The 24,244-nt window shown below is 42.6% G+C and overlaps 1 protein-coding gene across 8 annotated transcripts in view; it reads left to right on the forward strand.

The window, feature by feature from the left end:
* Positions 1–24,244, forward strand: part of cpeb3 (cytoplasmic polyadenylation element binding protein 3) — a 60,252-nt gene that overhangs the window by 1,743 nt on the left and 34,265 nt on the right. For 6 of the 8 annotated variants that reach the window (XM_021580234.3, XM_021580236.3, XM_090216651.1 and 3 more), the window contains exons 2-3: positions 741–1,591; positions 20,352–20,436. In XM_021580234.3, the coding sequence (XP_021435909.3) occupies positions 741–1,591; positions 20,352–20,436 (936 nt within the window). Of the gene's footprint in view, positions 1–167; positions 527–740; positions 1,592–20,351; positions 20,437–24,244 lie in introns of those variants that run through there. The other 2 variants (XM_090216652.1, XM_090216655.1) reach the window with 1 other exon arrangement.

The raw sequence follows: 24,244 nt of genomic DNA on the forward strand, positions 1-24,244 counted from the left end.
AATAATTTAATCTGCCGCTAATCGTAATCTTTATAACGTTCATGCTTGTAGGGTGAAGCTATTAGCCTCCCTATGTAGCAAGCCGTTCTGTCAAGTCACCTAAAATGTAGAACATGTCCAGCCTACTAGGCTGATGTCATACAAAAATAGTCGCCTATAAGTGCGTCATATCTATAGCTACTGCAGCAATCATTGACGCAGAAACTTAAGGAGAAGTGTCTTGCTCGTTCCATACGAAATAGCTATCTCTATTCAGTTTTCTATGAAGTGGGTTGGTCAAGGTGGCGTGTCTCTTTAACCTTTTTTGAAGGACGCAGCAGCTGTATTTATTGACGTATGCAAATTAATTCAGGGGTGGTTCTCGTGAGAAAAAAAACAGGAACAAGAATCAGTTTCACATTGTAGTTCGGAGTTGCTGGGTGAAGGAAAGGAAAACGATACGTGGCGAATATTGGTGAATGTCGGTATCCTCCACGTGTATTTCCCGCACAGCCTACATCTGAGTGGAGCGCTGGCGTCCGAAAGGGTGAAACTATTGAATCTCTTGCTTTAGTGCACTTTATTGTGTCACATCGGTAGTCTTCGATTTTGTTTGCTGAATGGGTGATCACGAATTCGCATTGCAATTGGCTTGCAGCAGAAGAAATACACTCTTGAGTTCTGTAAAATATCATAACAACCCTGCGAGCCTAGTCTATGACATTCTCAATAATAACTCGTCTCTGTTTTCCCCGTTTCAGCTCAGCAAACCATGCAGGATGATTTACTGATGGACAAAAACAAAGCCCAACCTCATCAGCAGCAAGATCCAACTGTAGAACCTCCCTCCACCCCGACCCCCTCGGAACCCACTACATCAGAGGAGAGCCCATCGAGTGTGAGCAACCAAGCAGCTTCAGCTCTCAACAAAGAGAAAGTGCTGATGGAGTCTCCAATCCTGCCGGGTTTAAATTTTCATCAGCCGCAGGAAACCGGTGACACCCTGTCCCCCTCATTTGGTAGCACTTGGTCCACTGGAACCACAAACACCGTGGATGACAATTTTTTTCAAGGAATACCCTCGGTGAACGGAACAATGCTTTTCCAGAACTTCCCCCATCACGTCAATCCGGTATTTGGAGGCAATTTCTCACCTCAGCTTGGCTTGGCACAGTCTCAGCAGCAAGCCCAGCAGCAGCAGCAGCAGCCACCGCCGCAGCAACGGAGATCCCCTGTTAGCCCCAACCAAGGTCCTTTTCCACAGAGGAACGCATACAGTCACCAGTCTGTCATGAATAGCAAGGCTTCTTCACCTGCCTCATCTTCGGGTTGGAATAATCACCAGAATACCGCTTGGAGCACAGCCTCCAATCCTTGGAGCGGTCTCCAGGCAGGCAGGGACCCGCGGAGAGCTGTAGGAGTCGGGGTTGGCGTGGGGGTCGGTGTAGGGGTGCCGTCTTCCATGAACCCCATCTCCCCGATGAAAAAGCCATATTCCAGCAATGTTATAGCACCCCCAAAATTCCCGAGAGCTGGTCCCCTCACCCCGAAATCTTGGATGGAGGACAACGCCTTTAGGACGGACAACAGCAACAATATGATGCCTTTTCAGGTATGTTTGGATGTATAATAAGTAGCCTAACCTTTTAATACAATTTGAAAGATTTTCATTTTCAATTAAACGCAAGTGTGTTAGAAGATGATTATGGTAATGTCTTCATGTCCACATCATGAGAGCGAGAGAGAGCATCTTACACTGCAGAAGTATGTATACTCCCAGAGTGAGCTGGCAAAATATGCAAGAAATGTAACCATTTGTTGCAATAACCATAGCTATAGACTAACAGTTCTCCATCTCTGTCAACAAACTAGGTCTATAGCCTACGGTTTCAAGCATTCTACCAAATAATATCGCAGTTGCAAATGAGAACTGGTTCTCAACTAGCCTACCTGGTTAAATAAAGGTGAACTAATAAAATAAAAATGTACGGGCTGTGTTGAACATTAAGCTATGTTGAATATTCTTCATGTAAATGGTTCAAGAAAAAGAGGAAATACATATATTTTAGTCTCCTGCAACCCATACGGGCACCTGTTCAGATCATTAAAACATTGTAACTCTTAATTATGACAATGTTTAATTTTAAGAAGTGTCACAATGGATTGTTGAGTAGTGATTAATGAATTATGAAGTCATAATATTGATTATGCTATTATGACCTAATAATAAGGTTGTTATGCAGGCTATGCATCATGTCTTATTCTCCATTGGTGGACTGACTACATTGAAAAACGGCTCTGGAGGTCACATCCTACACTATCCTTGTGAAAATCATTGCAATTATTGAGGAAAATGAATGTATGTATTTTGTAATGGCGCTTAAAGGGCAAACTGCTCGTATGTGATTGGCTATTTTTAGTCTAGTGTGTGGTGGGTCTTCGACACACTGCTGAGCTGCGTGCTGCTGTCATATGATGATGGAGTACTTTGTAACCAAATTATTATGAAAGTATCCGCTTCGCTATAAGTTATTAGTCATAATTATGTTGTAACAAAGTGACATTTGAAACATTGTTGCAACTCTCCTATATCAGTTCACCCTCCCCTGTTTTACTAGTTTGTAAATGAATTATGTTCTGACTGCGTAAACTCTTTACTTTGATGTCACTATAGCCTAATGTGCCGTGACAGTATCACATGACTTCAATTATAATATTTGGACAAGTAGTTAATTATTTTCAGTCCTAGTTATTTTTGAAAGCCTGTAGACAGAAATGAAAGAATTGCAATAGGCTTCAGCCGCTTGACAACCAAGTAATGAACCGTGTCTGGTCAGTAAATTGTGACTCTATAGAATATTTAATTGTAGGCAACCTATGTCAAAAAAAAAAGTAATTGTAGGGTATTTTAGCTAGGCCAAAGCTGAAAAGGGTAAGGTGCCTTTTTGAGGCATTAACTGAATTATTTCAAGCAAGTATTTTACTATAGAATGTAAGATTCACATTTTCCATGCCTAGTTTGCTAGCACTGCAGTGGAGATAACCTAGGAGTCATGTGTGCTGTTAGTCAGTGATCGGTGCTGTCTCAGCGCAGCCTTATCAGATGTCTACGGCTTCCTCAGACACAAACCAATTAAATGCTATTCCATCTTCCCATTCTTTTTAGGCTATCACTTGGGCCCGATATATCTCCTTGTTCAAAAGCAGAGACAAAGGCATTGTTTAATGGAGATATATATATATATAGGCCTTGTAGTACTTTACACCGATACCTATACCATTTTTGTTCCTGCTTATTGTGACTGATGGTTTGTGAGTGGGGACTTATGTTAGTTAGCACAAGACTTACCACAAAACCTACAAGCAACGCAGCATTGCTGTCACTGCTAACAATGCAGACTTCATTTCTTTTAAACTCATTGCAGCACAGTTTTCCCATATAGTACTTTGTGTTCTGTGAAGCCCCTTTGTCTCCAACACCCTGAACAGATAGTGAGTGACTCAAGCATTGCAACTACCCAATGTCCAAAATAGGACTCACAGACAACCAGTTATTGGAAAGTATTTTTCAGTGAAAACATTTGAAGTTGTGACAGCCTAGGGCCTAGGCGCTCTCATTTACAGATTCCGTGTCAGAAGAATATTCACAATTACTAGCAGATGCGATCACACAATGGAGTCATCTCTCATTACTAGTTTGTTCTCCAATATTGTGTCGGATATAGTAAATGTGTATTGTACAGTCTGCTTTGAACATGCTCCAACCTCAGAAATAGGTGAATCTACTCACCGAGTTAATCTACTCACTAAATAGTTAACCAAATAGCTACCCCGGACTATCTGCATTGACCCTCTTTGCACTCATCTGATACGCTGCTTCTACTGTTTTATTATCTATTGTGTCGCCTAGTCGCTTTATCCCGACATGGACAGTTGAAGTCGGAAGTTTACATGCACTTAGGATGGAGTCATGAAAACTCGTTTTTCCACCACTCCACAAATTACTTGTTAACAAGCTATCGTTTTGGTAAGGCGGTTAGGACATCTACTTTGTGCATGACACAAGTCATTTTTCCAACAATTGTTTACAGGCAGATTATTTCACTTACTGTATCACAATTCCAGTGGGTCAGAAGTTTACATACACTAAGATGACTGTGCCTTTAAACAGCTTGGAAAATTCCAGAAAATAATGTCATAGCTTTAGAAGCTTCTGATTGGCTAATTGACATCATTTGAGTCAATTGGAGGTGAACCTGTGCATGTATTTCAAGGCCTACCTTCAAACTCGGTGTCTCTTTGCTTGACATCATAGGAAAATCAAAATAATCAGCCAAGACCTCAGGAAAAAAGATTGTAGACCTCCACAAGTCTGGTTCATCCTTTGGAGCAATTTCCCAACGCCTGAAGGTATCACGTTTATCTGTACAATACAATAGTACTCAAGTATAAACACCATGGGACCATGATGTTTTCGCATCAATGTACTTTGGTGCGAAAAGTGCAAATCAATACCAGAACAACAGCAAAGGGCCTTGTGAAGATGCTGGAGGACACCGGTACAAAAGCATCTATATCCACAGTAAAACTTGTCCTATATCGACATAACTTGGAAGGCCGCTCAGCAAGGAAGAAGCCACTGCTCCAAAACAGCCGTAAAAAAAGCCAGACTACGGTTTGCAACTGCACATGGGGACAAAGATCGTACTTTTTGGAGAAATGTCCTCTGGTCTGATGAAACAGAAATAGAACTGTTTGGCCATAATGACCATCGTTGTGTTTGGGGGGAAAAGGGGGGATGCTTGCAAGATGAAGAACCCCATCCCAACCGTGAAGCATAGCATCATGTTGTGTGGGTGCTTTGCTGCAGGAGGGTCTGGTGCACTTCACAAAATAGATGAGGAAAGAAAATTATGTGGATATATTGAATCAACATCTCAAGACATCAGTCAGGAAGTTAAAGCTTGGTCGCAAATGCGTCTTCCAAATGGACAATGACCCCAAGAATACTTCCAAAGTTGTGGGACAACAAAGTCAAGGTATTAGAATGGCCATCACAAAGCCCTGACCTCAATCTATAGAAAATTTGTGGGCAGAACTGAAAAGGCATGTGCGAGCAAGGAGGCCTACAAACCTGACTCAGTTACACCAGCTCTGTCAGGAGGAATGGGCCAAAATTCACCCAAATTACTGTGGAAGGCTACCCAAAACGTTTGACAAAAGTTAAACAATTTTAAGGCAATGCTACCAAATACTAATTGAGTGTATGTAAACGTCTGACCCACTGGGAAGGTGATGAAAGAAATAAAAGCTGAAATTAATCATTCTCTCTACTATTATTCTGACATTCCACATTCTTAAAATAATGTGGTGAATCTAACTGACATAAAACAGTGCATTTTTGCTAGGATTAAATGTCAGGAATTGTGAAAAGCTGAGTTTAAATGTATTTGGCTAAGACGTAAGGAAACTTCTGACTTCAACTGTACATATTTACCTCAATTATCTCAAACCCCTGCACATCGACTCATTACCGGTACCCCGTGTATATAGCCAAGTTATTGTTACTCGTTGTGTATTTATTACTCATTTTATTTTTTATGTTTTTCTCTGCGTTGTTGGGAAGGGCCCGTAAGCAAGCGTTTCACTGTTAGTACACACCTGTTGTTTACAAAGCATGTGATTAATATTTAGTATTTTATTTGATGCTGTGTGCCAGATCAAGTCTACCTGCCATTCTTAATCTCTTTCCCATATACAGTATGTGACATGAATGCAGGGTGAGTCCTGGTTGTGCTGGCATGTGCTCATACCCAACTGTTGTTAGCTGCTGGATAAAAGGTCAGGAATGTGTGGAATTCAACTTAACATGTCCATGAGCATCTCAGAAGACACCTTCATTTGAAATGAGTCAACTTGACATTGGGTTGTAAGTTAACATATGGAATTGTTTTAAGATTGTCATACCATGGATCATTTATCCATTTTGAATTTTAGGACCCCTTAGGTATAAAAACAAAAGGTTGTTAAATATAGAATTTGGCCTTTAATACTATAGCCCATAGAAACGCATTGAATAACACATACATAAATTGGAAAAAAAGGACAGTCGTGAAAATAGTGGCGTCATATTAGTTTGTAGCTTAAACGGTTTGGACGCAGACAAGTTGACATATCAGCGTTATCGACTTCAGACGAGTCCCGTGACACTTTTGGGGATCGCAGAGAAAAAACGGAGAACAACATCGTGTTCATGAGTCTACCCTTTCCGGAAAGTGGTCATAGGTTGTAGGCCAAACCGTTCAGACACTTCAGACGTTTTCGTGAGAAGAAAGATTTTTGAGATGTCTCATGGTCTGACACACCACTGTAGCTCAGCCAGCTTCCACCATAGATGCGGAAGGCTGACATAGGCAGATGCGGTGGATTACGCCGATATCTCTAGCTTAAACTGAAGGATTTTGATTGGGATTTTTGTATTAAGTTACATAGATTGACGCAGGGGTGCTTCAATTGACTCTTAGATCTCTCTAAGACTCTTAGATCTCTCTGTGCACTGTATGGACAAACCATATCCTTTTTGGACAGTGTTTCAAAGGCAGAGCCTCTCCCTCAGTTGATTGCAAAAATCTATGTCTGTCTCACAAACCTGTTAAAGGCCCAATGATGCTGTTTTATATCAATATAAAATAGCGTCTCGGCATAAATTTAAGTACCCAACTGTAGATTTGCCGCAACTCCCGCTCATGCAAACCTGCTGATTAGAAGGTCCTGTGTAGATTGACTTTTCAACCAGCAACTATCAGGAAATCACACTATTTACATTTTTGCTGCAGACATTTATCTACCAAGAGTTCTCATCCTTAATCATCACGGCTGAACCCCCCCCCCCCCCGGCTGTATACAGTGCTGTATATTCATGCACCCCTCTGCCCTCAGAACAGCCTTAATTCGCCGGGCATGGACTTTACAAAGTGATGGCCCATGTAGACACCAATGCTTCCAATAGTCGTCAGGTTGGCTGGATGTCCTTTGGGTGGTGGATTATTCTTGATACAGATGGGAAACTGTTGAGCGTGACAAACCCAGCAGTGTTGCAGTTTGACACAAACCGGTGCGCCTTCAAAGGCACTTTAAATCTTTTGTCTTGGCCATGAATGGCACACACACACAATCCATGTCTCAATAGTCTCAAGGCTTAAAAATCCTGTAACATGTCTCCTCGCCTTCACCTACACTGATTGAAGTGGATTTAACAAGTGACATCAATAAGGGCACGGCCGGCCGTCTCATTAGACAGGATTAGGCCATCAACCATCTGTTGACCAGGAGTTACACCCCATTGGCATGATCAGTAGTTTGTATCTGTTAAAAAATTTGGACATAGTGAAAAATAAAATGCTTCTGCATTTGTCGCTGTGTAAACATGCTGCAAATGGGCTCGCGACAACTCCTGATAAAGTTGAGTCATCTTTAATTGGTCCTGTCCGGATGTTGTTTTTTGGTGTTTTACGAACAGTAGACTTACCACATAGATGGGCATTCATAAAATAAGATTTCCAGCAACACTGTAGGCTACACCTCAGTAAGTACAGACTGACGCTGACGCCTTTTGGACGTCTTTTTTTGGTGCAGTTCCAGACCGGCCTTGATTTCGACATCCACGGACATGAGTTTTTGGTCCCGCCCAAATCTGAACCAATCATTGACGTCAGATTTGGTCCAGACTTCTATAAATATACTTATTTTCAACTTTCATTCAGAAGCAAAAATTTGCCTGATTTCAACATCTGGAAAATACATAATAAATAAAATAAATTATTTTTGATGTAACCTTTTATTTAACTAGGCAAGTCAGTTAAGAACACATTTTTATTTACAATGATGGCCTAACCCGGCCAAACCGGACGACACTGGGCCAATTGTGCGCCGTCCTATGGGACAATCACGGCCGGATGTGATACAGTCTGGAATCGAAACAGGGACTGTAGTGACGTCTCTTGCACTGAGATGCGGTGCCTTTGACCCTGCGCCACTCGGGAGCCCAACATTCTGAAAATACATCATAACTTTCATTCAAAATTGGAAATTAGCCTTTTTTTTACGTACAGAAAATATGCTTTTTCAACGTTCTGGGAAATGTATATTTTAAATGTATGGATAATACCTTTTCACATTCAATTCAGAACCTACATTTAACCTAACTTCAAGCTTTTTGTTTACTGGGACTATTCTAGTTTTGCGGGGGGGGCATTTGTTGGTCTCTCGTATGGAGGTAGAACTGCAAGGACTGGCCCTGAATAACGGATCATAGACTAATCAGGTGAAAGCTATCATGGAACAAGCAGGTGTTCTTAATCTTTTATATGCAGTGTAAATCAGGCAGAGTCGGAGGAAAGCCCCAAAAAATTGTCAGACTCCAGCCATCCATAGTCTGCTACCTTCTGGCAAACGGTACCGAATTTCTCGGTCTAACAGGCTCCGAAACAGCTTCTACACCCAAGCCATAAGACTGATAAATAGCCGTATGACTGCTGTTATCCAGGCTATCTGTACTGACCCAATCTTACATAGACTATGCACACTCAAAAGATTATATATAGGGTTCCTTATGTTATAAAATGCATTTTAACAAGACAAATAGGATTATTCATGTTCTGAATCGTTCAGTGGGGTCTTTCTCTAACATATCAAATTATATTTTAAAAAGTTTTATTTTGTAACCTAATACATCTGATAATAAGCACAAAGCACTTTTGAGGATTTTACATTTCGTGGTCGTCTTCCAAATTGTTATCGTGGGTCGCGAATATCCCCCAAAATTCTGACACGAGAGGAATTAAATGTAAAAGGCTTTGAAAAAGAACAGGAACTTTGCATTTAATATGAACAGTATATGCTAAAATGTCTTACAATTGATATCTCTCATTTCTATATTGTTTTATGTCTTCCGGATTTAGGAAGAAAGATGAGTTCAATGGTAAGCCTGTCAGGTAGCCTTAATTCTCGCGCAGCGATTTTCCAGTTTTTTATTAAAAAAATGTAAGCACTTTTTTAGTCTGGATAATTTTGATAGAGATTTGAGGTTTGGACTATTTGGTTTTCTAAGAGGATTATCAACACAATTTACACATTTTCCCCATTAGTCAAAATGTGTTTTTGATTGGATATCCTACTATCCAAATATATATAAGGTGCCTTGCAAAAGTATTCGGCCCCCTTGAACTTTGCGACCTTTTGCCACATTTCAGGCTTCAAACATAAAGATATACAACTGTATTTTTTTGTGAAGAATCAACAAGTGGGACACAATCATGAAGTGGAACGACATTTATTGGATATTTATTTTTTAACAAATCAAAAACTGAAAAATTGGGCGTGCAAAATTATTCAGCCCCTTTACTTTCAGTGCAGCAAACTCTCTCCAGAAGTTCAGTGAGGATCTCTGAATGATCCAATGTTGACCTAAATGACTAATGATGATAAATACAATCCACCTGTGTGTAATCAAGTCTCTGTATAAATGCACCTGCACTGTGATAGTCTCAGAGGTCCGTTAAAAGCGCCGAGAGCATCATGAAGAACAAGGAACACACCAGGCAGGTCCGAGATACTGCTGTGAAGAAGTTTAAAGCCGGATTTGGATACAAAAAGATTTCCCAAGCTTTAAACATCCCAAGGAGCACTGTGCAAGCGATAATATTGAAATGGAAGGAGTATCAGACCACTGCAAATCTACCAAGACCTGGCCGTCCCTCTAAACTTTCAGCTCATACAAGGAGAAGACTGATCAGAGATGCAGCCAAGAGGCCCATGATCACTCTGGATGAACTGCAGAGATCTACAGCTGAGGTGGGAGACTCTGTCCATAGGACAACAATCAGTCGTATATTGCACAAATCTGGCCTTTATGGAAGAGTGGCAAGAAGAAAGCCATTTCTTAAAGATATCCATAAAAAGTGTCGTTTAAAGTTTGCCACAAGCCACCTGGGAGACACACCAAACATGTGGAAGAAGGTGCTCTGGTCAGATGAAACCAAAATTGAACTTTTTGGCAACAATGCAAAATGTTATGTTTGGCGTAAAAGCAACACAGTTCATCACCCTGAACACACCATCCCCACTGTCAAACATGGTGGTGGCAGCATCATGGTTTGGGCCTGCTTTTCTTCAGCAGGGACAGGGAAGATGGTTAAAATTGATGGGAAGATGGATGGAGCCAAATACAGGACCATTCTGGAAGAAAACCTGATGGAGTCTGCAAAAGACCTGAGACTGGGGCGGAGATTTGTCTTCCAACAAGACAATGATCCAAAACATAAAGCAAAATCTACAATGGAATGGTTCAAAAATAAACATATTCAGGTGTTAGAATGGCCAAGTCAAAGTCCAGACCTGAATCCAATCGAGAATCTGTGGAAAGAACTGAAAACTGCTGTTCACAAATGCTCTCCATCCAACCTCACTGAGCTCGAGCTGTTTTGCAAGGAGGAATGGAAAAAAAATTCAGTCTCTCGATGTGCAAAACTGATAGAGACATACCCCAAGCGACTTACAGCTGTAATTGCAGCAAAAGGTGGCGCTACAAAGTATTAACTTAAGGGGGCTGAATAATTTTGCACGCCCAATTTTTCAGTTTTTGATTTGTTTAAAAAGTTTGAAATATCCAATAAAGTCGTTCCACTTCATGATTGTGTCCCACTTGTTGTTGATTCTTCACAAAAAAATACAGTTTTATATCTTTATGTTTGAAGCCTGAAATGTGGCAAAAGGTCGCAAAGTTCAAGGGGGCCGAATACTTTCGCAAGACACTGTGTGTGTATGTGTGTGTGTATATATATATATATATATATATATATATATATATATATATATATATATATATTTATAACCCAACCCTGATCTGTACTTCTCCACAACTTTGTCCCAGACCTGTTTGGGGAGCTCCTTGGTCTTCATGGTGTAGCTTGCTTGGTGGTGCCCCTTGGTTAGTGGTGTTGCAGACTGGAGCCTTTCAGAACAAGTGTGTGTATATATACTGAGATCATGTGACACACAGATTGCACACGGGTGGACTTTATTGAACTAATCATCTGACTTCTGAAGGTAATTTGTTGCACCATATCTTATTTAGGGGCTTCATAGCGAAGGGGGTGAATACATACACATGCACCACTTTTCCGTTTTTTTATTTTTTTTTAAGCCATGCTTCATGTTTTGATCACGCTGACTGGAATATGTTCTGGTCAGCCTCAGAGAACAACATCGACTTATACGCTGACTCGGTGAGTGCGTTTTTATAAAGAAGTGCATTGGAGATGTTGTACCCACTGCGACTATTAAAACCTACCCTAACCAGAAACCGTGGATGGATGGCGGCATTTGCAAAAAACAGAGCGCGATCCACCGCATTTAACCATGGGAAGAGGTCTGGGAATATTACAATATAAACAGTGTAGTTATTCCCTCCAAGGCAATCAAACAAGTGAAATGCCAGTACAGGGACCAGGTGGAGTCAGTTCAACGGCTCAGACACAAGACATATGTGGCAGGGTCTACAGGAAATCACAGACTACAAAAAGAAAACCAGCCACGTCACGGACACCGACGTCACGCTTCCAGCCAAACTAAACACCTTCTTTTCCTGCTTTGAAGATAATACAGTCGCGGCCCGCTAACAAGGACTGCGCAACCCCCCCCCCCCCCCCCCTTCTCTCCTTTTCCGTGGCTGACGTGAGTAAAACATTTAAACGTGTTAACCCTCAAGGCTGCTGGCCCAGATGGCATCCCTAGCCGTGTACTCAGAGCATGCACAGACCAGCTGGCTGGTGTGTTTACGGACATATTAAATCGTTCCCTATCCCAGTCTGTTGTCCCCACATGCTTCAAGATGGCTACTGTTGTTCCTGTACCCAAGAAGGCAAAGATAACTGAAGTAAATGACTACGGCCCCGTAGCACTCACTTCTGTCATCATGAAGTGCTTTTGAGAGACTAGTCAAGGATCATATCACCTCCACCTTACTGGACACCCTAGACCCACCCTAGAAGCAATCACCATCACACTGCACACTGCCCTATCATGTCTGGACCATAGGAATACATACCTATGTAAGAATGGTGTTCATTGACTACAGCTCAGCATTCAACACCATAGTACCCTCCAAGCTCATCATCAAGCTGGAGGCCCTAGGACTCAACCCCTCCCTGTGCAATTGGGTCCTGGACTTTCTGACAGGCCGCCCCCAGGTGATGAAGGTAGGAAACAACATCTCCACTTCGCTGTCCCTCAACACTGGGGCCCCATAAGGGTGCGTGCTAAGCCCCCTCCTATACTCCCCGTTTACCCATGACTGCGTGACCATGCACGCCTCCAACTCAATTAACACAGTAGTGGGCTTGGTTACCAACAATGACGAGACAGCCTACAGGGAGGAGGTGAGGACGCTCGGACTGTTGTGTCAGGAAAACAACCTCTCACTCAACATCAACAAAACAAAACAAAGGAGCTGATCGTGGACTTCAGGAAACAAGCAGAGGTAGTACACCCCCCCCCCCCATCCACATCAACGGGACAGCAGTGGAGAAGGTGGAAAGCGTCAAGATCTTCTGCGTACACATCACAGACAAACTGAAATGGTCTACCCACACAGACTGTGTGTGAAGAAGGCGCAACAGCCCCTCTTCAACCTCAAGAGGCTGAAGAACTTTTTCTTGTCACCCAAAACCCTGACAAGGTTGTACAGATGCACAATTTAGAGCATCCTGTCGGGCTGTATCACCGCCTGGTACGGCAACTGCATCGCCCATAACCGCAGGGTGTTGCGGTCTGCACAATACATCACTGAGGGCAACTACCTGCCCTCCATCAGCACTCGATGTCACAGAAAGGCCAAAAAGGATCATAAATAACATCAACCACCCGAGCCACTGCCTGTTCACCCCGCTACCATCCAGAAGGTCGATGTCAGTACAGGTGCAACAAAGCTGGGACGGAGAGCGGCTGCTGCCTACATTGAGACCCAATTACTGGCCACTTTAATTAATGGATCACTCGTCACTTTATACAATATCACTTTAAATAATGCCCCTTAGTAATGTTTACATATCTTACATTATTCATATCACGTTTATATAGTGTATCTATACTATCATTGCACCTTGCCTATGTTGCTCGGCCATCGCCCCTCCATATACTTGCATGTACATATTCTCATTCACCCCTTTAGATTTGTGTGTATTAGGTAGTTGTTGGGGAACTGTTAGTGCAGTAATATCTAACAAGTAATCTATCGGAACTAGAAGCACAACCATTTCGCTACATTAACATCTGCTAATCACGTGTATGTGACACATAAAATTTGATTTGTACTTTTATAACCAACCTATAAAGAAATATGTTGTAATGATTAAAAGCCGTGTCCTCCTTTCTTTCCTTCGACATTTTGAAAGTCTTATTGGTAGCCTTTACAAATGCAAAGACTACACTTAAAATGATTGTAAAATACATGTAATTATTTATTAAGAATTCAAAGGCTAATAGGCATATTCGGTGTACTATTTATTGTTGTTGGCTACAGTGTAGTTAGTGTATGTTACTCCCCCTCACTCTGCAATAGTCTGTTGATGTTGCTGCTCAAGGAACCTAATTTCTCAATTGTAATTTATTTTTCTCAAGCTCCACATTTTAAATTTTTCCTCTCAGTTTCTCAGTCTCCGTCTCTCTCTATTGCCTTCTCTATGAACGCCAACTGCATCTCATTTCGCTGGTCTTGTCCCGATGCACCCTGCTCTGGCTCTGCGTTGTGGCTGTAAACGATGTGTCCAGGCAGCTCGAGTCCGTGTCTAAAAGACATAACAAACATTGAAATTATAACAAGTAGCCTTAATAGGAGAGTGGGCAGCTTGTTGCATGCAGACCGTGGTCACAAGAAATAGAAGGACCTAACAAGGGCAAAGACAACATTGGCGCCTTGAAATATCCCGCACATATAGCCTACACTTGGCAGTTAGATAATGATAAATGAATGGTTTTAGTTTGTACTGTTGCTATTAAACGCCACTACTAGGCTGCTGTTAGTGGATGTGGTTCTTGAGCTTTTTTATCATCTTTGTCATTCTGCTGGGTGAATGCGCAGGGTGATGCCATGCTGTCCACACCATCCATTCCCATGAAAGGCAGGGGAATCTGTGCCAAATATACAGTGGGGCAAAAAAGTATTTAGTCAGCCACCAATTGTGCAAGTTCTCCCACTTAAAAAGATGAGAGAGGCCTGTAATTTTCATCATAGGTACACTTCAACTATGACAGACAAAATGAGAGAAAAAAAATCCAGAAAATCACATTGTAGGATTAATGAATTTATTTGCAAATTATGGTGGAAAATAAGTATTTGGTCAATAACAAAAGTTTCTCAATACTTTGTTATATACCCTTTGTTGGCAATGACAGAGGTCAAACGTTTTCTGTAAGTTTTCACACACTGTTGCTGGTATTTTGGCCCATTCCTCCATGCAGATCACCTCTAGAGCAGTGATGTTTTGGGGCTGTTGCTGGGCAACACGGACTTTCAACTCCCTCCAAAGATTTTCTATGGGGTTGAGATCTGGAGACTGGCTAGGTCACTCCAGGACCTTGAAATGCTTCTTACGAAGCCACTCCTTCGTTGCCCGGGCGGTGTGTTTGGGATCATTGTCATGCTGAAAGACCCAGCCACGTTTCATCTTCAATGCCCTTGCTGATGGAAGGAGGTTTTCACTCAAAATCTCACGAAACATGGCCCCATTCAGTCTTTCCTTTACACGGATCAGTCGTCCAGGTCCCTTTGCAGAAAAACAGCCCCAAAGCATGATGTTTCCACCCCCATGCTTCACATTAGGTATGGTGTTCTTTGGATGCAACTCAGCATCCTTTGTCCTCCAAACACGACGAGTTGAGTTTTTACCAAAAAGTTATATTTTGGTTTCATCTGACCATGTGACATTCTCCCAATCTTCTTCTGGATCATCCAAATGCTCTCTAGCAAACTTCAGACGGGCCTGGACATGTACTGGCTTAAGCAGGGGGACACGTCTGGCACTGCAGGATTTGAGTCCCTGGTGGCATAGTGTGTTACTGATGGTAGGCTTTGTTACTTTGGTCCCAGCTCTCTGCAGGTCATTCACTAGGTCCCCCCTAGTGTGGTTCTGGGATTTTTGCTCACCGTTCTTGTGATCATCTTGCGTGGAGCCCCAGATCGAGGGAGATTATCAGTGGTTTTCCATTTCCTAATAATTGCTCCCACAGTTGATTTCTTCAAACCAAGCTGCTTACCCATTGCAGATTCAGTCTTCCCAGCCTGGTGCAGGTCTACAATTTTGTTTCTGGTGTCCTTTGACAGCTCTTTGGTCTTGGCCATAGTGGAGTTTGGAGTGTGACTGTTTGAGGTTGTGGACAGGTGTCTTTTATACTGATAACAAGTTCAAACAGGTGCCATTTAATACAGGTAACGAGTGGAGGACAGAGGAGCCTCTTAAAGAAGAAGTTACAGGTCTGTGAGAGCCAGAAATCTTGCTTGTTTGTAGGTGACCAAATACTTATTTTCCACCATAATTTGCAAATAAATTCATAAAAAATCCTACAATGTGCTTTTCTGGATTTTTCTCATTTTGTCTGTCATAGTTGAAGTGTACCTATGATGAAAATTACAGGCCTCTCATCTTTTTAAGTTGGAGAACTTGCACAATTGGTGGCTGACTAAATACTTTTTTGCCCCACTGTATAAGCTATGTTGCTGTAAGGCAATATTTTAGAAGCAGGACCTCCTAGGTGGGTTTTTCAGGGCACCACATCTTTTCATGCTCGTCATGAGCTCTTTTCCTTTCTTTCGCACGTTCTCCACTGATCTGCAGCCAAACTCCCCATTCTCATCATTTACTTTATTGTACTGAACAAAAATATAACCGCAACATGTAAAGTGTAGGTCCCATGTTTCATAAGCTGAAATTAAAGATCCCAGACATTTTCCATATGCACAAAAAACCTTTCTCTCAAATTTGTGCAGAAATTTGATTACATTCCTGTTAGTGAGCATTTCTCCTTTGCCAAGATAATCCATCCACCTGACAGGTGTGGTATATCTCGATGCTGATTAAACGGCATGATCATTACACAGGTGCACCTTGTGCTGGGGACAAATAAAGGCCAATCTAAAATGTGCAGTTTTGTCACACAACACAATGCCACAGATGTCTCAAGTTTTGAGGGAGCGTGCAATTGGCATGCTGACTTAAGGAATGTCCACCAGAACTGTTGCCAGAGATTGAATGTTCATTCCTGTACCATAAGCCACCTCCAACATCATTTTAGAGAATTTGGTAACTGGCCTCGCAACCGCACACCACGTGTAATCACTCCAGCCCAGGACCTCCACATCCAGCTTCTTCACCTGCGGGATGGTGTGAGACCAGCCACCAAGACAGCTGATAAAACTGGGTTTGCACAACAGAAGAATACCTGAACAAACTGACAGAAACGTCTCAGAGAAGCTCCTCTGCGTGCTCGTCGTCCTCATCAGGGTCTTGACTGCAGTTCTGCGTTGTAACCGACTTCAGTGGACAAATGCTCACCTTCGATGGCCACTGGCACGATGAAGAAGTGTGCTCTTCACAGATGAATCCCGGGCAGATGGCAAACAGTGTGTAGGGTGTCGTGTGGGCGAGCGGTTCGCTGACGTGAACGAAGTTCCCCATGGTGGCGTTGGGGTTATGGTATAGGCAGGCATAAGCTACGGACAAGGAGCACTATTGCATTTTTATCGATGTCAATTTGTGTGCAGATACCGTGACGAGATGGCCCATTGCTGTGCCATTCATCCGCCACCATCACCTCATGTTTCAGCGTGATAATGCACAGCCCCATGTCACAAGGATCTGTACACAATTCCTGGATGCTGAAAATGACCTAGTTCCTCCGTGGCCTGCACACTCACCAGACATGTCGCCCATTGATTATGTTTGGGATGCTCTGGATCGACGTGTACGACAGAGTGTTCCAGTTCCTGCCAATATCCAGCAACTTCGCACAGCTGTTGAAGAGAAGCAGGACAACAATCCACAGGCCACAATCAAAAGCCTGATCAACTCTATTCGAAGGAGTCACGATGCATGAGGCAAATGGTGGTCACCAGATAGTGACTGGTTTTCTGATCCATGGCCCTACCTTTTTTTTAAGGTATCTGATGCATATCTGTATTCCAGTCATGTGAAATCTATATATTACGGACTAATTTAATTTATTTCAATCGATTTTGATTTCCTTTATATGAACTGAAATTGTTGCGTTTATAATTTGGTTCTATGTCGTTAAAGCTTCCAGATTGTATTTTTTGTCTTCTGTTTGTTGCAGTGCTATTGGACTTAACTGTCAGAATCTCTCGATGTTTGCTATACAGCTCTATGGTTTTCCTTATTTCTGAAAATGTGACATATGCTAGCTATCTCGTTATTTACTTTTGGAAACGGATTGTAACGAGAAACGAGCACTGCCTAGCAGCCGTCACTTACGCCGGGCTTAGCTACGACTTGTGTTAGTTTCGGTTGGTGCAACAGGACGTAGCCAGGCCCAAACTAGCATTTAAGACCACTTATTTATTTATTTTACGTCCAACTGGTGCAACCGGCCCCAGATGTGGAGACAATTTTAAGAATAGGGAGCAATGTTAACATGGTCTGTATCCCACATGCTGGTGTATTACCACAATCAAAGCAGTGGTGGAGTGGTCTGATAGATGCAGTATATAATGGGTATCTCCTCAGAGTCCTATTCGTTAGGGCAGAACTTTGCAAAAGGTTTTGCGATGGATAACGAAAACAAGCGTTGCTTATAGGACAAGTTCAGGTCGTCCCTCCCTGTTACCTTCCATTTCGTGTCTAATGAACACAACCCAGGTATTTTAGCCACTGACTGTGAATGATGCCCTTCACTCTCTTTGTTCAGGATCAGGAGAGTGCATGGTGATGGAAAAAGAGGGGAGGTGAATGAAAAACTCAGCATTTTAAATGTTTACCGTTTGTACCAAGTGGGCAGATTTTTATCTGCCGCTGCAGTGCTGTGGATCCAGAGAGACGGGGGAATAACGCTTTTGAATGCACGACAATAGCACTGGTGGCAAACAATGTGGCCCCGAGGCTAGGGCAGTGGACTCACAGGACACATCTGTCAAGGGCTAGGCCTAACTCGAATTCACCAGGCACACGCTGTCACTTGCCTACGCCCTCTTAAACTCATTCACTTACTCGCTGACTTACTCGCCTACAATAAAAAATATATTTTATGATACGATCTACTATAATGTGTCTCCTTCTCAGGTCACAAGTATCAACACATATTGGATCAGTCTCTCCCTCAATGAACCAGGAAGTGGGCCAAAATAATCTCACTGAATCAACTCTGTAGTCTGGGCCCAAATATATATCAAATGGCCCTAAACTTTATAGGCTGAACTTCATGCAGAACGATTTGCCTAATGCCCTACCCTCCTCCCTCTCGCTGTGAACGTTGAGGATTCAGATCAGATGAATGTAGGCTATTGAGTAGAATATGATTTGATTCCACTGCCCAATTGGTATTATATTTAGAAATGAGTCCCAGGCAGCCCAGCAGTTGAATGTGTTCAAAAGGTGGGTTCAGCGGGTGGCGACGTAGCAGGTCAAGCTGGCCAGAAGGACTGACGCACACACAGAGGGAGTGCTTAATCTTTGGCTGAAGGTCAGGCAGGTTTGGTGACAAGCTTCAATGTATTTCTGGCGCGTTCTTCCCTACCATATTCTTATTTGTCAGTTTATTAGGTATGAGGCCATGGATGAGGCCATGGACATATGCTTTTACGCCAAATCCTGACTGCCATTAGCATGACGCAACAGGAACTTGGATTCGTTAGACCAGGCAATGTTTTTCCACTCCTTGATTGTCCAGTATTTGGGATCTGGTGCCAACTGCAGCCGCGTCTTCTTTTTAGCTTCTATGAGTGGACCCAGTGTGGTCGTCAGCTGCAATAACCCATCTGTGACAAGGACTGATGAGTTGTGCTTTCCAAGATGCCGTTCTGCACACCACTGTTGTAGTGTGCTGTTATTTGCCTGTTTGTGGCCCGCCCGTTAGCGTGCACGATTCTTGCCGTTCCCCCACGACCTCCCATCAATGAGCTGTTTTTACCCACCAGACTGCTGATGACTGTATGTTTTTTGTTTGTCACACCACTCTCTGTAAACCCTAGACTCTGTCGTATGTGAAAAGCCCAGGAGGCTGGACATTTCTGTGGTACTGGAACCAGCGCGCTTGGCACCGATGATCATACCACGCACAAAGTCACTTAAGTCACACTTTTTGCCAATTCTAACATTCGTTTGATAAGTAACTGAATGCCTTGATGCCTGTCTGCCTGCTTTATATGATGTGACTCACTGACTCACTCTGGAGGAGTGAACCATTTTTGTTAGTGGGTTGGTGTACCTAATAAACTGGCTAGAGTATGCCACAGGTGATATGTTCAGAAGTGTTAATTTGATGATTTTGGAGGAATGGCTATTATGTGACACTAGCCCAAGGATGGTCGTACACACCATATGGAAACATCTTGAGTGTTTGAGGAAAGAGCACACTCTCAAATCACGCCATACTTGGCACTATCTCTCCTTGATTGGAATGTGTGTCCCTACTCTTGAAATCCTTTGCTTTTTACTTGCCAAGTGACATATAGTTGTAAAGATGAAATGATAAATGTATGTGCAGTGCGCGCACACCTTTTCCGATCAGACCAAGCGAAATGTGCACTGTGCAGTCCCAGCTGCTAAAGTCATACTCCCTCTCTCTCAGTTTCTGTTGGCTAATGTATGATCTTGACTGTGATATTTGCTGCGATTACAAGATCAGCTGGTCTTGGCCTGCTTTGACGCTCCAACAATACCAAGGTGGTGTGTCGCTACATGAAAACATCTGGCTTCGACTCTGCCCTTAAGCAAAGGGAACCAACCAGAATTTGAACAGCGATGCAAATTGCGAACACATGCACGTTTCCCGTGGTTTCTGCTGTGTGATTATAGGCAGTATGGTCTGTGATTTGGGCACGAGAGTTGTACGAGACCCTCATTCAGTTGAAACCCTTGCTCTCCCCTTATCAGGGGTCACTGCTCAACTTTCAACAAATGGATGTGTTTGTATATTTTGTGCGTCTGTGTGGATGACGGGCTTTCCTTATTCTCTCACAAGTCATCGAGCTATTATCTCAAGCTAGTCTTAGGCAAGATGGTGTCGAGTAGTGGTGGTGTTGTGTTCTACTTTGATAACCAGCTGAGATAAGATGACTAACCTCTGACCCCTCTCTTCTCTTGCAGGACCGGAATCGGCCCTTTGATGCATTTAGCTTGCACTCTTTGGAGAATTCCTTAATGGATATGATAAGGACTGACCATGACAAAGGTAAACCACACCCAGCTGGTGGCCCACCAATGACTATCGCTGATATTATATGGAGGAATCATTTTGCAGGTTAGGAGTGTCCATACATCCACGCTTTTTTTTCTTTGTTGTTGGCTTCATATTTGCGCTATTTGCCATCTCTACCACCAATACAATCTAGTTGAGTTGATTTTGCAATCAATGAACCACTGGCCTTACCTGCAAAATCTTACACACTGTTCTTGTAGTCTGTGTGTATTGAATGCTTTAAAAAAAAAAAAAATCGCCCCTCGAGCTGCTTCTCAGCGTTGTCTTCTGACTTTAATCAAGTACTCGTGATGACATTTCTGCTTCTATTTCCTGGGTAAATATTGCTGTCACATGTAAATGTGAATGTTGACAAGATGGCACTTGTGTCATCATGGTGTGCTGTCGCGTTTTGTGGTTTGAGTGACGGCGTGCGATTCGATTGCTCTCATGTATGTGTGCGTGGCCCTTTCGTGTGCCTCCTCGTAGGCGTGTGCTCTTATTGCAACCATATTCTTTGACAGACTTTAATGGCACAGGGAAGGTTATTGTGGTCCGATTTCTGTGCCTCTTTTTTTTTGTGAGTGGGGGGAAAGGATACAAGAGAATGTGAAATTGGTATGAAACCAATCTAAAGTTACCCCTTTATAGGTTACGCCCCTGCTGCGGGATGACAAAAACATTGATTCAAAACTCGATGGGTCCAAACTTACAAACTCTTGATTAAACCTAAACTTATTCTTGAAATAAATGCTACATTTCAGCATTTCACCATAGGCTCTGAAAAAGCACCTGCCGAGTACCAGTCTCGTCAAGTGCCTGCTGGTAAGCTTTTTTGACTTAGGATGCCACCTGGCAATGATTACAAATGACGGTACATTACTGCTATTCAACAAGACCATGAGCCTCTCTGATTTAAAAAAAATAAATTAATTAATGAGTGGGCCAGCATCCTCGTAGAACACTTTCGACACTTTGTAGTCCATGCCCCAGCAAATTAAGGCGGTTCTGAGAGGAAAAACGGTTGGAACTCGATATTAGGACAGAGTTTTGTACGCAGTGTAAACAGGTTTATTCAACATATCTCTTTTTTTTTTAACGTTATTCTAAAATGGATTAAATGTTTTTTTCCCCCTCATCAATCTACACACAATACCCCATAATGACAAAACAAAAACAAGATTTATTGGGGTGTTTTGTTGCACATTTATATATATAAAAAAAAAGTGGGGAATTATCACATTTACATAAATATTCAGACCATTTACTCAGTACTTTGTTGAAGCATATTTGGCAGCGATTACAGCCTCGACTCTTCCTGGGTATGACGCTACAAGCTTGGCACACCTGTATTTGGGGAGTTTCTCCCATTCTTTTCTGCAGATCCTCTCAAGCTCTGTCAGGTTAGATGGGGAGTGTCGCTGCCTAGCTATTTTCAGGTCTCTCCAGAGATGTTAGATCAGGTTCACGTCCGGGCTCTGGCTGGGCCACTCAAGGACATTCAGACTTGTCCCAAAGCCACTCCTGCATTGTCTTTGCTGTGTGCTCAGGGTTGTTGTCCTGTTGTAAGGTAAAGGTCATGAGCGCTCTGGAGCAGGTTTTCATCAAGGATCTCTCTGTACTTTGCTCCGTTCATTTGTCCCTCGATCCTGACTAGTCACCCAGTCTCTCTTGCTAAAAAACATCCCCACAGTATGATGCTGCCACCACCACGCTTCACCGTATGGATGGTGCCATGTTTCCTCCAGACGTGACGCTTGGCATTCAGGCCAAAGAGTTCAATCTTCAGTTCATCAGACTAGAGGATTTTGTTTCTCATGGTCTGAGAGTATTTAGGTGCCTTTTGGAAAACTCATGTGCCTTTTACTGAGGAGTGGCTTGCGTCTGGCCAGGCTTTTGTCCTTTTGGAAGGTTCTCCCATCTCCACAGAGGAACTTCCAGAGCTCTGTCAGAGTGACCATCGGGATCTTGGTAACCTCCCTGACCAAGGCCCCCTCCCTCGTTTGGTCGGGCGGCCAGCTCTCAGAAGAGAATGGCTGGTTCCAAACTTCTTCCATACAAAAATGATGGAGGCCACTGTGTTCTTGGACCTTCAATGCTGCAGAAATGTTTTTGTACCCTTCCCCAGATCTGTGCCTCGACACAATTCTGTCTCGGAGCTCTACAGACAATTCTTTCGACCTCATGGTTTGGCTTTTGCTCTGACATGCACTGTCAACTGTGGAACCTTTATATAGACAGGTGTGTGCCTTTTCCAAATCATGTCCAAATAATTGAAATTACCACAGGTGGACTCCAATCAAGTTGTAGAAACATCTCAAGGATGAACAATGGAAACAGGATACACCTGAGCTCAATATCGAGTCTCATAGCAAAGGTTCTGAATTAGTACGGAAATTCTAGGTATTGTGTGTAGATTGAGGGGATAAAAACGTTTTAATCAATTTTAGAATGAGGCTGTAACGTAACGAAATGTTGAAAAAGTCCAGGGTTCTCAATACTTTCCGAATGGATTGAATATCGTTTCATCCCTGGTATAACCAGTGCACAGGCCTGAGTAGCCTTTGCTAGTTTGCTGTCACATGACAGCAGCAGGCATGCATGCAGCTTTACAACGAAGAAAACGTCTCTTCTCTAACTCAAACGGTTAAAAGAAAATATGACCCATACAACCAGAGTTACCTTTTTTTTCATGTTGCGGGCCATTTTTAAACTAAACCCGGGACGATCCTTTTTGGTTTGATAACAAACAACTTTGTTCAGCCGTGTTACCTAGCTCACTAACAACCTGGTGACGTGACCGTGGGTCTAGGCTAATTTGATTGGCACTGGAAGAAAGGAAAAATGTCTGCTAATCATGAGATGTGCTTCAAAGGTAGGATTCATATAGGCTTAGTGTAAGCCTAAACGAATTATGTGTGTGTGTGTGTATGTATGTATGTATGTGTATATATATAATATATAACGAACACCATATTATATATATTTAACGAACACCATATTATATATCGTGTTTGGTGCCTAACATTTTTTTATGTTGAGCAGCAGCAATGCTAACGCAATACCGACCTGTGGTATCGTGGCCCTACTCGTTATCTTTGATACTTGGCCTGGTATGGTATCATTAGTAAAATGTTGGTATTGTGGAGATAAGTACAATGTTGGTAACACTAGATGGTCATGCACCGGTCATGGTACTACAGGGCTAAGTGTGCCGGGTTATCTCATGGGAAAAGCTCATATGTAGCATTTTAGAGAAAATGTTTTAGGTTTGAGGAAGAGTAAGTATGGACCCCATCGCATCAAACAAATGGGTGCAAATGTGTCTTGTTGGATTGCTGGGAACGGAACATGAGCGAAAAATGCCACTCCAAAGGCTGGCATGGTGATTATTTAATACAAAGAAACAGAAAATCAAAGCAATGGTTCAAATGCCTTATTTCAGGGAAATATGAAGGTAGACCAAGTCTTGGTCTAAGGAGAAAAGAGAGTTTACTGTCAAAAGCAACATGTTGTTTTGGAATGGATCTCCCCAAATTCTTTCAACACCACACGTATGTCCTTGAGATCATTTTGTCAGAGTAGGTCACATTCCTATTATGAAAACTGACTCATGTTCAGTGTTGTTTTCTTAGCCTGCCTGACAGTGGAAGTGTTCGGGGGGTGTATTATGAGTTGCTGCCTGCTGCGCTCTCATGCGTAGATTCTGTTTTTTCAATGTTGTGTCGAGAGAGCATTGTTTCATCGCTACAAAGGTCGTCTCGTTCCCGGCCCGAATTCACTGGAACGAGAGAAGGGGACG

The sequence above is a fragment of the Oncorhynchus mykiss genome, chromosome 23 (assembly GCF_057628025.1).
Source record: "Oncorhynchus mykiss isolate SJ-2025 chromosome 23, ASM5762802v1, whole genome shotgun sequence".
Taxonomy (NCBI): Eukaryota; Metazoa; Chordata; class Actinopteri; order Salmoniformes; family Salmonidae; genus Oncorhynchus; species Oncorhynchus mykiss.